The sequence below is a fragment of the Brachyistius frenatus genome, unplaced genomic scaffold, assembly GCF_029030835.1.
Source record: "Brachyistius frenatus isolate BFR_SWC_R1_liver_20210118 unplaced genomic scaffold, ASM2903083v1 Contig_124, whole genome shotgun sequence".
Taxonomy (NCBI): Eukaryota; Metazoa; Chordata; class Actinopteri; family Embiotocidae; genus Brachyistius; species Brachyistius frenatus.
The window spans coordinates 279,897-296,121 of record NW_027210723.1 but is presented as its reverse complement, the minus strand read 5'-3'; the positions used below and the strand labels follow the sequence as shown (position 1 = coordinate 296,121).

The 16,225-nt window shown below is 38.1% G+C and overlaps 1 protein-coding gene across 1 annotated transcript; it reads left to right on the top strand.

Annotated features, from left to right (window-relative positions):
* Positions 1–139: 139 nt before the first annotated feature.
* bmp5 (bone morphogenetic protein 5) lies at positions 140–10,145 on the top strand. The gene is made up of 7 exons (XM_069714022.1): positions 140–1,005; positions 3,507–3,699; positions 6,805–6,953; positions 7,152–7,349; positions 8,562–8,638; positions 8,788–8,898; positions 9,042–10,145. Exons 1-7 carry the CDS (start codon positions 510–512, stop codon positions 9,189–9,191), a joined length of 1,374 nt encoding a protein of 457 aa, XP_069570123.1. The 5' UTR covers positions 140–509; the 3' UTR covers positions 9,192–10,145.
* Positions 10,146–16,225: the final 6,080 nt, after the last annotated feature.

Sequence of the window (16,225 nt, the reverse complement as noted above, 5' to 3'; positions counted from 1 at the left end):
TTCTCGAGGAGGGGGGGGGGTTAAGAAAAAATGCGAGCTGGGGCAAGACTCGAGCGCTTCACTCCGCTGCGCATTTTTGACACAGTTCAAGACTTTTCATCCACTTGGAAACTCCGGGTTATCCCTCCGACGACACTCTGGGCGTACCTTCGTGTTTTTTCATCACAGAGGAGTAAGGTGAGGGACGGGGTCACAGCTCCATAAATACTTGGTATCGCTAAGAGTTTGGATGGACCCTGGAGGAGTAAATACTGCTGGAGAAACCTTACGCGCAGGAGAGGAACGTCGATTTTTCTGCAAGCTGTTACCTCATTTGTAGAAGGGCAGACTGCTAAAAAAAAAAAAAAAAAAAAAAAAAGCCTAATCAGTTACCACCGTGAAAGTTGTGGTGCCTCTGGCTGATATGGAAAGTCTATGACTCCGTATTGGCAGAGATATAGATTATTTTATTTTCCTCTCAGAGTGCGATGTAGTTCACCTTCACATGTCAAAGTGAGCTATTTGTCAAGATGACAGCGCTTACCCCTCTGAACCGTGCCGTACTTGGACTTGCGTGGAGCTGCTTGAGTTTTCTGTCCTGCGCTCATTGCGGTTTAAGTGACAACCATGTGCACTCCAGTTTTATTTACAGGAGGTTGCGCAATCACGAACGCAGGGAGATCCAGAGAGAGATCCTCTCCATCCTGGGCTTGCCTCACCGTCCGAGGCCCTTCTCTCCCGGGAAGCAGGCGTCCTCGGCGCCGCTCTTCATGCTCGACCTCTACAACGCCATGGCCGTGGAGGAGGAGGAGGAGGGTGTGCAGCAGGGCGCAGAGAAGAGCTTCAGTGCCAAGGCTCAAGGGCACTCCAGGAAAAGCTACTACAACCCACAGCATGCTGGTTACTCCCGTGTGGCGCAGCCTTACCGCGCGGCCCCTCTGTTGGGCCACAGCCCCGCGCACACCACAGCGCAGGACACCAACTTTCTCAATGATGCCGACATGGTCATGAGTTTTGTCAATTTAGGTAAGTGTCACTAAAGTGGATTCATTCACACACAGGTTGTGATCCGTGAAAATCTATTCGCGAATGAATTTAGATGGAAGTGCTTCCTAATATCATTAAAATTTAAAGGCGAAGCTGTTTTAATTCTACATCTCAAAGCAATACATTAACCTTCTGTTAATTTCCATTCACTCCACTGAAATTAAAAAGATTTGAAAGCGTTTTAATTTAATTAATTTGATCACATATCACAATACTTTATACGGTAGTTTAAATATAATGAGATACTCCAGCACAGAAGCCAGCCATAAATGAATGACTGTATTTCTTGGCCTTTCTTGTCAGAAAAATTACACACATTATGTTCAAACAACTGGTGCTGTAACATCTCCTTTAGAAACAATCTAAAATGTTTTACATTTATTGACTCCCAATATCATCATCATAGTATCATTATTGACTTTTTAAATTTAAATTTCAGTCATTATCTGGCCTTTGAGGTGTCACTTAGGCCTTGTGTGAGATATTTTGTATTCAGTATCATTAATCTCAACATCTTGACTTTATCAATTTGAGCTGCTTTCAATCAAAAAAGCAGCTCATCTGCAGAATGATTGTGTTTGTTCAGTAGCTGCGACCTTTAACCCAGCTGTTCAGAATTTATCAGATGACTGTCTGACCTTGAGAAAATTGGTCTAAATTGTTTCCTGTTGTTAAAAGGGGGAGTGCTATTGACTGATGCCTTTATTTGAGGTTCTGTCACTATAAGAAAAAGCCTTATTGCTCATATTTAACATTTATTTGCAGCCTTTATTGTTCTGTAATGAGAATTAAAATATTGGTCATGCCACATGGAAAGTTACTCTATAGTGGATTATGATGTAGAACTTTAAATACATGATTAAAAACCACCATAAAATATAGTGTAGATAATGTAGGCATTGTAGTGCTTAGGGTTTTATTTTCTTAAATATAAAGTAAAACATGTGAATTTGTGTAGAGTTGCTTGAAACTATAATCCCTCACCTTGGCCGGAGCCCATCTGTTTCCACTTACCACTATAGCAGGGCATGTACACTGTCAGCCTTGAAAGCTCTGCTCTCGTTCTGGGGACTGTCAGTGAAGTGTTCAATGGGGCTCTGTCTTTATTACAGTACACTCAAATATTATTACTGACCTTAACTGTTTTAGAAACGTCAAAGTGCCATTTTATGTAGTTTAACGTGCTTTCTGTAACCATTTGAACTTTTGAAGCATCAGTAAGAAGTCAGCTATTAAAAACTCCAATAACATACATAAAATACTCTGCAAGAGGGCTAACGATGTAACATGGAAACACCACTCGTTTGTTAATTTTAATGTTAAATTGAATCCAATTAGTATGCAACAGATCAGTCTTATCATCATTATTATTATTTAATCTAAAGTTAAATGCTCTGTGTTGTCAGTGGCACTCCTGCTTCAGATTACTGCCTGTGGCTAATATAATGGAACACGCTCAGTGGGTAAAAGTCAGACCTGACCTCTGACCTGTTTGTGCTAAGTAACCGCAGGCGCTCTCTCTTGATAAAATATCAGGGAAATGCACTGCGTGATATCAGCGCAACTGTCACAGCATCCGCTGACCTCAGCCACATTCCTCCTTTCTGCTACCAGGTAAGGGTGTGAGACAGCTGAGGTCACTTTGTCCGCATGTTCATAATGCTGATACACCGAGTCTCTTTGATGCTGTGATGGAGGTTGCTGCAGTGTGGGGCTTTATTTCATCTACAAAAATCAATGCGACCCCCTCTTAGAAAAACATGCAGTAACATTTGTATATTTTCAAGGCAATGAGATTTAAAACAGTCCTAAATGTTGAGAGTCTTTAAAAATGACAGGCCTAACACACACACACACACACACACACACACACACACACACACACACACACACACACACACACACACACACACACACACACACACACACACACACACACACACACACACACATATATATATTTAGTTTTAATGGTTAAACACCCTCACCGTTTTTCATGAAACTTATCGGAGGTCAGGCCGAGGTCAGAAATGAGGTCAGAGTAGACGCTCACATGACATTGAAGAATCCTGTCTGGTCTTTTCTCTCACTTGAGGAGCAGACGAAAGTGTCTTTAATTGAAATCAGCCTGTTTTTCTTAACTGACAGCCCATTCATCATGGCCAGAGAATGCAGTTAGGCACACAGTAGAGGGCCTGTCTGGGAACTGCTACCTGTATTCAGTTGACTGATTTAATGAACTGAAAAGTGCTTTTGTTGGTAGTCAAAATGTTTGGATTGGACCTTGAATGTAAAAGATGTGATAAATAACTTTTTCTGTGTGTTACTGCTGACACATTTCCTCTTTTGAGCAACACAAGCAGTGGTTCATGAGGTGAACTCATATACATTTCTTTTTTTTTTTTTTTTTTTTTTTTTTTTTACATAAAGATTTGTTGCCAGTAAAAATGAAGCTTATCGTGAAATATTTTCTTTCCCAGTGGAGAAAGATAAAGACTTTTCTCACCAACGAAGACACTACAAGGAGTTTCGTTTTGACCTGACTCAGATCCCAGATGGAGAGGCCGTGACTGCGGCAGAGTTTCGGATCTATAAGGACCGCAGTCATGCCCGCTACGACAATATGACTCTAAAGGTTACCATATATCAAGTCATCAAGGAATATCAAAACAAGTAAGTGCCAAATTAACCCAAATGACATGTTAAGAATTGTAACGAGGTGCATTTACTAATACTACACTGTTTTACTTCATGATTTACATTCTCTGCTACTTCATTCTTACACTGTAAAGAATTTCAGATGCATTTTTTTTACTACACTACACTATATGATGGATTTAATTAGGTAGGTAGGTAGGTAGGTAGGTATTTACTTTATTAATCCCCGAGGGGAATTTTTTTTCGCTACAGCAGCATACAGAAGCAATAAGATAATAATAGAAATAATAGAATAAAATAATAGAATAGAATATAATAATAGAAAAGCAATAAAAATTATCCAGCATATATAAAGTAATTTACACTCTCTCTACCTGTGCCAGCTGCAACATTTAAAAACGTTCCCAGAAACACATAATTAATAACAGGACAGTATTTTAATATAATACTTTGAGGAAATAAGCACTTTAACTTTTGATAATTAAATTCAATTTTGCTGTAAATTCATGAATGCAAATATTTTTACTCATGTTGCTAAATTTATTCCAGTAAAATATCTCAATAGTTCTTCCACCACTGTTTAAAGGATATATTACTGCTTTTTAGGGGTTTAATTCATTGAGAATAAACAGGCTTTGATATTTGTCATAAGATTTAAAAACATTAAAAAAATAAAAATAACAAAAAAGTACATAGGAAAAGGACCTGCATCAAGCCTGTTCTCTGTTATTTGAGATGCTGGGAAACACAAAGCAGACAGAAAACTTCATCCTGTTTGCATCTGTCAGTTGATGGAAAGAAAATTAAAATAGCTGCACTGTCATAAAGGTACAGTTTAAAACTATTTGCATCTTGACCTCATGTGTGCCGTCTTATGTCACAATTAAAAAAAAAAAGTCAAATAGTCCATCAGATATTGTCTTTGAAACTTTCCACTTGCAGAGAACATCCTTCTATCTCAAACTCTGTTCTCCTTCATTCGCACCATGTCTGCCTTACAAATATAGTCCTCGGATAAAGAGAACTCCATTCGCAAGTTGGCCACTTATGAGGCTTAGAAGGTCCATCAGTTATCACTCGTCTTGTGTTGCCTGCCAAGCTGGCCGTGTCCCAGACGAATCCATGAGGGCCCATATTAGGGGGGAAGGGGCCTCCCTCGGGTGCTCCCGTGGTCACTGTTATGCCCACCACCTGCCTGTCTTAACAATATCCCGGAAGTTTAAAGCATGACATAGCTGAATACACGAGGGGGCACTTAAAAGTGGGCCCACATTTGCTTGCCAAAAATGTGTGTGGGTGATTGAAGGGAAGATATGGCCCTCCTGGGCTTTGAAAAGTTTCAAGTCAATGGACTCTGCCATCTTAAAGCGGAAGAGGGCTCAGTTCATGTTTTCACACATGTTTTCACAGAGCGTAGTGTTTGAATTAGTGTTCACAAGCAAGTCTTTCCCAGTGCTGAGACCTTAGAGACAATATTTCAAAACAGTTTGCTCAACTTATTTCTCACCATAAAGCCCTTTTAAAAAAAAATAATCAAATGAGTACAATTCATTTGTAAAGATGCACACATTATTTTATGTTTTCCTTCAACTTATCAGGCAGATTGCTGATTATATAAATATTCACTCGTAGTATCAGTGTGAGACTGAAGATGCTGGTGGTAAGGAACCTATATGGAGTTGTTGTTGTTGTTGTTGTTTTTTAATAGATGAAATGATGTTTACATTCAGTATTCTAACTTGATGTCTAACAAACCTTTAGAATGCATTTCAATTTTTTGGGAAACATTTGCAGGGCTGGTTTTTGGTTTTGTTCATGTTGGCTTACCAGCAGTTTTCGTCTTCATTGCCTTTATTGGCACATTGCAAAATCGATAGAACCATCGTCCTTGTGCACATGAGGGAACTAGATACAAAAACAAAAGCAACGCTTTAAAATATATTGCTTCATATCGCTATGAGTGGACAAAAACTCCACATGGTGCCTTCAAAATCAGGGGTCAGACAATTCTGCACCAACCCGATCTCCTTTCACTCCACTATATCAGCGTCATACAACATCCTGCACTGGGTCTGAACTTTGCTACTGAACATGACTTACTAATGGGAAATAATGGTATATGAATATAATTTGCTGGAGACAGATTTGTCTGAAAAGGGCAGAGATACCTCTTCCTTTCAAAAAAAAAATTAAAAAAAAAAAAAAAAAAAAGAGAAACTCTGTGGAACAGTTCATAGTAAACAGAGATTACAGTGTGGGATAAAAAAAAAAAAATCTTCTTGGAAACTGCTGTGGGATTAGTGAACTTTTACCAACACAAAGTAAATAATGGCAGGATGTAAGATAAAACTGAACGTTTCAAAGAGGAAGTTCAGCTGTGTGTCACTCAGAAGGATTAATCTTGATTTTTACTACACCTGCAGTAAACACATTAAAAGTTCCTGAACTTTTGGGGCCACATGGAAAATCCTGGTTGTCTACAACCAGCACCATGTAACCACAAAACCTTAACAGGCGCTGCCTTATCCGATCTGCCACTTGAAAGGAATCCAATGCAAATTGCAAAGCGGGGCCTTTTCAGCTTAGGTTTGATTGATGCCTTATGTCAAGTTTACATTCAAGATACACAAAAGCTGATATACATGATGCATAACTCCTGAAATGTTTTGTCCATTAAATAGCTGAAGCCTTGGCACACACAGCGCAGTAGTTTTACGAGTCACAGCTTTTTCAACAAAAGGAGCAGTGATGCTTTTTTTTATATCCAGAAAATTCCTTTTACACACCAAATCATCACTTTTCAATACTGACGTTATTTTTGGAGAAATACATTTGGTTTAATAATGGTAAAAAGGTGAAAAATCTGCCACAGTTTGGGCTAACCTAACCTAACCCTAACCTAACCTAACCTAACCTAACCTAACCTAACCTAACCTAACCTAACCTAAAGCACTGATTTGTGATCTGTCAGTTTATCTGCCTCAGTTTAATTAGTTGTGACCTCTTGAATTCAGTCTAATGCTACTTGCATGTGTGTACTAGCTGTGTGAGTGGGCATCCTTTTAACCACAGTGTCTCTAATGCAAATGTGTTTGTCTCATTGCTTTCTCTTACCTTCAGAGATGCAGAGACGTTCTTGCTTGACTCCAAAAAGGTCCAGGCGTCCGATGGGGGCTGGTTAGTGTTTGACATCACAGCCACCAGTAACCACTGGCTGATGAACCCACAGCAGAACTTGGGCCTGCAGCTCTGTATGGAGACTGTAGATGGCAAGTGACTCTCTGTTTTTTTCTCTATGAATTTAGTTATTTTACCTAATAAATCCACAAATTAGGATTGATTGCTGGACCTAGTCTTTGTGTATTTGGACTTGGGACTCACCCTGAGAGCACTCATAAATTGATAAAACAACCAATTTTCCTTAAATGTTGTTTTATAAGTTTTATTTAACTTCTGTTTGTTTAAAGGGCGAAGCATCAACATAAAATCTGCTGGAATAATTGGGAGGAATGGGCCTCAGTCCAAGCAGCCCTTCCTGGTTGCTTTCTTCAAGGCCAGTGGGGTGTTATTGCGCTCTGTGAGAGCAGCTGGTGGGAAAAAGAAGAACCACAATCGTAATAAATCTAATAATCAACAAGAATCATCAAGGGCACCAAAAACTGGAGGTATGTGTACGTGTGATGCAGTTCAAATCCCAACCTATAGTAATTAAATCTTTTAACGCTGCTAACACAAACTGGTGTCACACCAATGCGAGTAATACACCCGCCAGTCCAGTCTAGATGTGAAAAGTAAGGTGCCTTAGGTTTAAGCACCAAAAACTTGGGCTTGGGTTAAAATAATAATAATTTTACGCAAGTAATGTTGTGTACGTCATGTAAGTTACTTAACGTACTGAAGTTGAATATGTAATGTTCATAAAAGAAATCCATGTTAACTTTTGCTTTCTCATAGACTCATGTAACCAACCTCAGCCTTCTCCCAATGCGGACTTTATTACTGATTGAACCGCTCGAAGTGAGAACAGGCAGCACATACAGTACATGCCTCTACTTTTCACACCTGGACGACGAGTAACGTTATACTGACGCTAATACCCTCTAGTGGACTGACATGTGTATTACATGCGTTGGTGTGACACTGTGCTAGCTAATAACCTGTTCGTCAGACTGTCCGTCCGTGTTTGTTAGATTAGCCAACTCATTAATCTGTATCAAGATATCTCAACAATTATGGGCCAGAATATCATGAAACTAAAATAACGTCCTGACTTTCTGTTTGTTTAAAGGATGTCGGTTTACCGTTGTGACTTGTGAAATATGTGTAAACAGTATATATATATATATATATATGTGTATATGCCAACTTCCTCTCCTTTACTGCCAGCCTCAAAACAAATCTTGTGGTTTTTACCTATATGTCGGGTTCTTGCATGTTTTACTTTTATGTTGTGGCGTGTAATGAACATTTCAGTCATTAAGGGTCGATTGCAGCAAAAGTTATGGTGTTTGTTCTACCCAAACATTTACTTTAAGAAGTGCAACTCTTAATGTTAAACAACAACAAAATTTTAGGAAATCTGTTCCTTGAAAAAAAAAAAAAAAGTAAATCGTTGCTCCCTATATTGCAGAGTTTGGAACATTTCATTAATCATTTCAAAGCATAATCAATAATTTCGCACATTGATGGATGAATTAGTTTTATCTACATTGTTAATCGCCCTGTTGTATCGATTAGCATTTGTCTGCATCTCTACAGTCACAGCAACAACATCTCTAACTTCAAACTCAATCAATTTGGTGTAACATCCTAAAGTAAGTAAAAACAAGATATACAGACGTCTTGTTTTCCGCATAATAAGTGATCTTATTTTTCAGATTATAACACTAGTGAACAGAAGCAGGCCTGTAAGAAGCATGAGCTTTATGTCAGTTTTCGAGACTTGGGCTGGCAGGTAAGATAATAAAAAAAAACATCAAAAGAACTAACACACGGTATTAACACAATCAATGACTCATTTTAAAAATTCAAGTCAAAATTATTATAAAATTATTATAAAATTTATTCAAAATAAAGGAAGCTAATCGTCTTCTCTTTGTCAAGGATTGGATCATTGCACCGGAGGGCTACGCTGCTTTTTACTGCGATGGTGAATGCTCATTTCCACTCAATGCACACATGAATGCAACAAATCATGCAATTGTGCAAACGCTGGTAAGTATTCCTCAGAGCAAACTGCGCATGTGTATTGCAATAAAGTCATGTTTAAAGCGAATAATGTTCTTACCATTTATAATCCATTTGAAACTCACTGTTACAGGACCTCTTTTAAACCCACTCCATGCTCTCATTTATAGGTCCATTTAATGTTTCCTGACAATGTGCCAAAGCCATGCTGCGCCCCGACCAAACTCAACGCTATATCAGTGCTTTACTTTGATGACAGCTCAAACGTCATCCTGAAGAAGTACAGAAATATGGTAGTCAGGTCCTGCGGGTGCCATTAGTGGTGAGGCTATATGTTTAATTTATGCAATCTGGTATGGAAATCGCTGGAAGTGGTATGATGTGATGTACAGTATTATGTATATAAGGTTTTATTACTTAATTTATTTTCCTTTTTTACAATAGCACTGAATATTGTGATATTTAAATAATTAGTAAACAAATTTTGAATTTTACTTTACATTAATTATCATTTAGCTTCTGTGTCCGTTGGCATATACTCCGTCTCAGTTACGTCTGTATGATTACGTTTATGAGTAAACTATTCACTGGAGTCATTGCGATCGCTTCCCCTTCTGCTTGTATTCTACTTTTCCAAAATAAAATGTGCTATGAATGTTCTCTAAGTAATAAGGCATTCTACTTGGTGGTCAGCATGCTTTTCTTTGACGCTAATTTTATTCACCAACAATCATTTATGACAAATAAATACAGAATAGCATCACAAAATTGCATTACAAATTGATTTTTAATAAAAAAAGGGAGACTTTAATGTGACGTTATTAGCACCAACACCACAGTGTGAAAAGGCTGTTGGAAATATTTAAAATCAAATTTGATCTGTAGAAAAAAACTGCGTGTTCTTTAATATAAACCAAACTGCCTGAAGCTATTTTCAAGCTGTCACCGTCTTTCAGCGTTGATACGTTTTCACCTTTTCCTCGCCAGCTTTTTTTTTTTCTTTTTATGTGAACGTATGTTCTCAGAAGAGGATTATGTCAGTCTGGAATGAAAGTTGTATAATGTTGAGTGTTCACTTACGAATGCTTTACAAATTATGTCATTTTTAACAATGTTTATGTAAGCCTGTTCCATAAACAATGTCTGTCATTTCTCTGTGGACTTTGTCGTAGCTACAAACATCTCCGTTCCACTCTGATCCCAGCTTATGTTTGGGAAGTATATCTTAATGTAGAATGATGTGTATTTTAATAAATGTACCACTTGAAAGCTTTTATCTTTTGCTCTGACTTTACTAAACTTCACAGCTTCTCTTGCTTCATTTATCACCTGAAACGTCTCGTGTGTTAAAAGAAACTCAGAGAATAAATGCATTATTTAGTCTCTGAGCTTTTTTCCAGCTGTAGGACCTCTAGTCTTTTCAAATGAACATTGTCCTTTTGTATTTCTGTTTGGAGCTCTGCGGATGTTTTACACGCTGTTGCCGGACTACCATATAAGATTTATAAATGTTTGACAAGTATGATATAAATTAGAGTTCCACCCATGGCGCCTGTTCGCATACTCTTGGGGAGTGGTAATGCTAGTGGTACGGTGCTTGCAGTAAAGCAACGCTGTGACCTCCAAATTCTGCCCAAAAGGGTGATTATCATGAGGCTGCCAGCAGGGAAAAGTATATCATCCCGCAGGCAATCCTTTTCAGATTATGGGGGAGAAGATGCAGCACCATCGATCACATTATATATGTGATGTGCATGGTGGACCTCCGCTTACTTGCATTCTGTAAGCTCCTATTTTGGATGTTGCCATCTGTTCAGAGCTACAATGCACCCCTGCAAACAAAGTGGAAACCGAGTAGGTGTTGTGGCACTCATTCAGGACAAGCAGAACTTCTAGAAAAGTGCGAGAAAACGTGCTATTTCAAGAAAAGTCCTCTGGTTACGCAGGGATTTTCAATGGTCTTGGAAATGTAGGGATTAGGTTAAGGATTAATATTTATTTACACAACTGTGTTGACCTTCACCGAACACAGGATATGTACTGTTGCACTTTTTTCTCCCCCCCCCACCCTCCCACTTTTATAACATTTTTTCTCTGACATGGCTGAACATTGAGTGACTGTATTTCACTTAATTAAAAGCAGTGGCTGGCCTGCCCAGATGTTATGTGGGCTCCATCTAAAAGGAGTGTTGACATTCAGTGAATAGAAGAGGCCACCTGCTAACTTAACTCTTGGCTTGAGGGGTGATTTGCATTCCTGCGGCCTGTTGCCTGGCATGATGACTCCTAGCACTTAACAATCCCATCTACTGTTTAATATCATGGATTCTTTCCAATTCAGCTACATTTCTTCCTCGTCCGTAACGCAGGAGCTGCTATGAATGAGCTATTTAAGTTCTCCAAACCTACACAACCCTCTCGACAGCAACCCCCTGACCACATGAAAGGAAAGAGTAACAATTGCCATAGTCAGGGCAGATTAATATAGTGGCCCCTTCTCCTCGGAGACCCCCGTGGTCAAAACCAGCCGGCAGTGAGTCAGAGGTACCTTGACATTCATCAGATCAGCACTTCCAGTGGCCACTTCTGAAACATGCTGGAAAAAGGTCACGACCCCTGCTAGTTTACTTTTCACGAAGGGTTTCTTGTGAATTATTCATGCATCATGCTCTCTGGTTTATAGAATATGTCACAACATACTGTTGGTTTTACATAAACATAGTTACATAATGTCAGGATGTGTTTCCAGGTGCTGATATTAAGGTTTTTCTTTTCAACCACAAACATGTTTATTCTCTTAACCTGATTGAGAAAACAGACGTGCCTATGTCAGCGGCGGTTAGCAACATGTTCTTTTATTCAGCAAATGTGATTAAGGAAGGATCATCTTGAAGCTCTTACCAGGTTGGACGTGGCTGTCTGTCAAAAGTCACAAATCCTTGAAGATTCAGGTCATTTTAATGTAATCTAAACCCACACCAGCAAGAAATGCATCGACAAACACTGCAAAACAAATGCAAAAAGCTAATATAAAGAGACATTAATCTTGTCCGAGGAGGAGCGGAGCTGTATGTGCTGAGGGTCACTAAGAGAAGTGCTCTAACAGTACAATAATCACAGATTAAATCACAGAAGATGCAATGTGTTGTAATAGGATTTCTTTTTCAACAATGATTAAATGTGATTTATTGGAGTGAAGCCTTAATCATGCATATTAAATAAACCATACAATAAAAAGTAACTTATGGTAATTAGCAGCAACCTCAAACAAAAATGATTTAGAAATACTGAAAAAAGACAAATATATTTTTTTATATATGGAAAACCAAAGTCCATACTTTTGACATGTGTGTTTTTCTCTGTAAGGCCTCTAATCCTTGTTAAAAACGTCCTTTAGTTTTGTATGGTGATTTATTTATAGGGTATTTCAAGCAGTTGTTATCCATTTTGTAAACAAGTGTTCGGAGTATTTGAAATGAAAATCAAATGTGTTCAGCGAACCATGAAAGAAAGTTTGGATTTTACACAAACATAGTTTAATTCCACAAACTGTAAAACTAAACATTTGTTCAGTCTTCAGTTTAATAAGCTGCTTAAATGTAATATTTGTGACTCTGACTGTCATTAATGTGATCATTTACTGGCTCTGTCGGCTCTAACACAGGCAGGTTAGATGACTGACATGCTGCTTATTTTGACCACATTTTGGTCAGTCTAATACAGCTGCACAGAATAATAGTTATTGTTCATTCAGGTTAGTAATTCCATGTTTCATAGATTCACGCCGTGTTAACCAGAGATCTTTTTCTTTCTGTGGCTTACAGTTTATTTTCAAAGTGTCACCTTGCAGTCCATCCACAAGGCAAGTGAAATTGTATCTAATAAAAATGTTGTGCAGTTTACCTAATTCATCTCCCCACATATGGTTCTCCTTATTTGTATTCTGTGGGTGGGCTCTGACTTCCATACAGCTCAATCAGTCCCTCCTGAAAGGGAGACCATATGGGTCACATTTTTACATGTTGTTTGGTATGACAAGGCTGCAGCAGGACCAGCGAGGAATGTGTCCTCGCAGAGGGCAGCGCAGAAACACTGTTGTGTTTGCTTGTTATTCACATATGCACATTGGTTTCCTGAGCTGGGGACCAGAAGGGTTTTGGGTTCTCTGAGTTACAACAGGCTGTTTGTGAACTTAACTGTCACTTCCCGTTAACGTTAGAGCTGGCACCTGTGCATTTAAACAGTTTTAAAATCTTGTCCTTTTAGTTGTGATAAAATATGCAGGTCAGGTGAATTTCATCTTTAAATGCTGTTTAGGAGTGTTTCTCTGAGCCAATCTGGTAAATGAACTGGAATCATAAATTAAAAGTTTGTGTTTACTTTGTATCTATAACATGGATTTACAAGCAGTTTTTTTTTTTTTTTTAAAGTAAATACAACTTGGACTTTCCTCTCTCTTCTTTTTTCTATTACATACCGTGTTTGTGAAACATATTTTCAGTGAGAATCCATAAAATGTGAGTATTTTAAGATTAAGATTGTGGTTTTATGAACAGCATCTGATATGCTAACAATGCCTGTTCTCTTCCTTTTGTGCAGGTTAGGTTAGCTCTGTCCTTGTGTCACCCATCTATTGAAACATTGATGTCAAAGAACACATAAAACAAACAAACAAACAATAAAAAGGTTTAAAGGTAAAATAAAATCCAAAGCAGATGCACAGGCTATTAACCTGCTTCTAAGGCCAAACATGTGTCTATCCTGTATTAATCACACTGATTTACTGTATCACTGAGCTTTCAAATAATACCGCTTTATTATGCTGCTGCAACAGAGGAATCTGATATCTGGGCACAATTATGAACTAAAGAAAGAAAGAAAGAAAGGACAAAGGAGAGGCAGAACAAAATCTCACTCCATAAAAACATGCTGGTCTGATGTTTTCAAATTGAAAACACTCTAAAACTAAATTTGTCCAAGACTTTAAATTGAAGAAAAAAAATCTCAGTGTAGTAGCCAAGACAACTAAAAGCATCCAAGCTATACTGTGGAGTGAAGGTAATACTTTGCTCAGCAGCACTGAGACCTCCAAGATAAACAATTAGAGGAAAAACAGTCGCATATCTTTTCTACACTGTTGAGAAACTCTTCGTCTTGGATGTAGTTTGAAAGCTTTCTGTCCACGTGTTTAGACAATGAAACATATCATTCTTTGGTTTTGTCATTTGGGTAGATGTCACACAAAAGTGGAGCTCTTTAGAATGAAGAAGGAATATTTAAGTAGGGCCTATTTATCTTTGACAATATAGACTCATGTCACTATAATCAGTCAGGTATTTTGTCCTTCACGCCTGTGTGTGAACTCTACACTCAGATTTTCAATATTGTTCACTTATTCTTTGATAAAACACTGTTTTCTGCCCTCATCTTCTCATACTTTCATTAAAAATAATGAACAAAACATGCTACTGTTACCAATTTACAGTTAAAAGCGCAGAAATATCAACAGCCTCATTTTAACTCAGTTCATGTGTATTCTGGCAGCTGTAAATTTGACTGTGAAATTCAATTTCTCCCACCAAGGATAAGAATACACTGAAGGAAATCTCTATACTTTATGATCCAGGTGGAGCCGTAATCCAGCCGTGAAGTTCTCCACGGTGCAATATAAAAATCTACGCAATAAATATCCGTCTGCTTAGAAACATCCGCTTGAATGTATCTGTGACAAAGTGGCGTCAACTAGCGCCTTTGTGAGGCATTGATATGTTTATATTGCACCCCATTGATCATTAACTGGTGAGAATTTAAGGGGTTTTGATCACACTCCTTATTAAATTTGTTATTCATTATTATGAAACAAGTGAGGCCCACAGCAATACTTTAAACTGCATGTGCAGAGTGTAGACAAAAATATTGTATTTTATTAAATGATGCTCAACAGTCCTGTATGGGATCATGTGTGGACACAAACCAAACACATCGGTCAGTGGCTTTTGTGACTGAAAGCCACGGGGCGCTTGGCGGTATGATTACTGCAGGGATAATCTTTAACACACATGCTGTCTCTGAGGGGAGCTGTGGAAAGTTGGCTCAGAGTGGCCGGCCTTCCTGAAGGAACTGTAGGTTAGGCTGCTATTTTTATAGAGACTTTATATTTTATTTTTAAGCAAGGTGTTTGTGGTTATTTTTTCTCGTGGTACATATTTAAATATTATGGAAATGAAACAGGGCGGTGAGGCTTTTCCTTCCTTGAGAGCAAAATCCTTTATATACGTTCATTCTTTGCTCTTCTGTGCTGCATTTCTTATGCATGATTCTGTTTCAATGTTATACCATCAAGTGGTCTGCTGCTGTAGGAATGAGTGTTATCATCTTAACTGTATATCCAACAGACGTTTTCATCTTCCATGTATATAAAAGTCTATGTGATGACTGTTACTTTCAGGGTGATGATCATGTGCTATTTGCTCAGCACCAGGACTCTCTTGTTGTTACAGTTCAGTTAAATCCATGATGTAGAAATTGAAGACGGATGGAGGTTGAAAATTGATTTAATCTGGTTCCTGTTTTCTTTCTTCGACTTTGTTTTCAGTATATATCTGAGAGCTTAAAACCTCTTTCATGCCATGCCGAAACCTGTAATCTATAAAGTACTGTTTTTCACATCTGTTTCTTTCTTCAAAAGAGAATAGTCTCTTTCTTTTGTGTGTAAGTTTCCCTAGTTCACAAACATTGTGTGACATTTGCAGTGTTTGATTTGTATTTAACATTTAGTGTGACATTTGTAATGTTTGATTTTTTATTGGATATTTTTTGACATTCATCTTCTGCTTGGTCTCCAAAATACTCATGTGTAAAATATATTGTTCTCAAGAGAAGCTTACAAACTAGCGCAGAGACATCCCTTTTCCTGTCAGGGCAAATATGTTTGCCTAATCTACACAAACGTAGACACGTTGTCCCTTTACAGACTTTAATCTGATGTAGAGTTGTTTCTGTGTGCTAAAGCCAGGTAATTATGCTGAATTACCATTTTGTTTCACTTCATTATTCCACTCAATTTAAATCACTGAACAAATCAGACTTGTGTGCTATAATTTTTCAGGTCTGGAACCAGGTAAATTTTATAATGTTTTATAGAAAAAGCCACCAGTTGATTTGGTTGACAGATGCCAAACTAACAGAGAATCCTGAAAATTCCTCACCCTAAACAGAAATGCTCAAAATAGCTAGTCCTACTACTTACAGAAAACTAGGAGGTCATTTGGACAGTGTTGACTGCAGCAAAGGCCAATCGTCCACTCTTCCTGATATACAAACTGCAACCACTATTTAATATATGACTGGATAT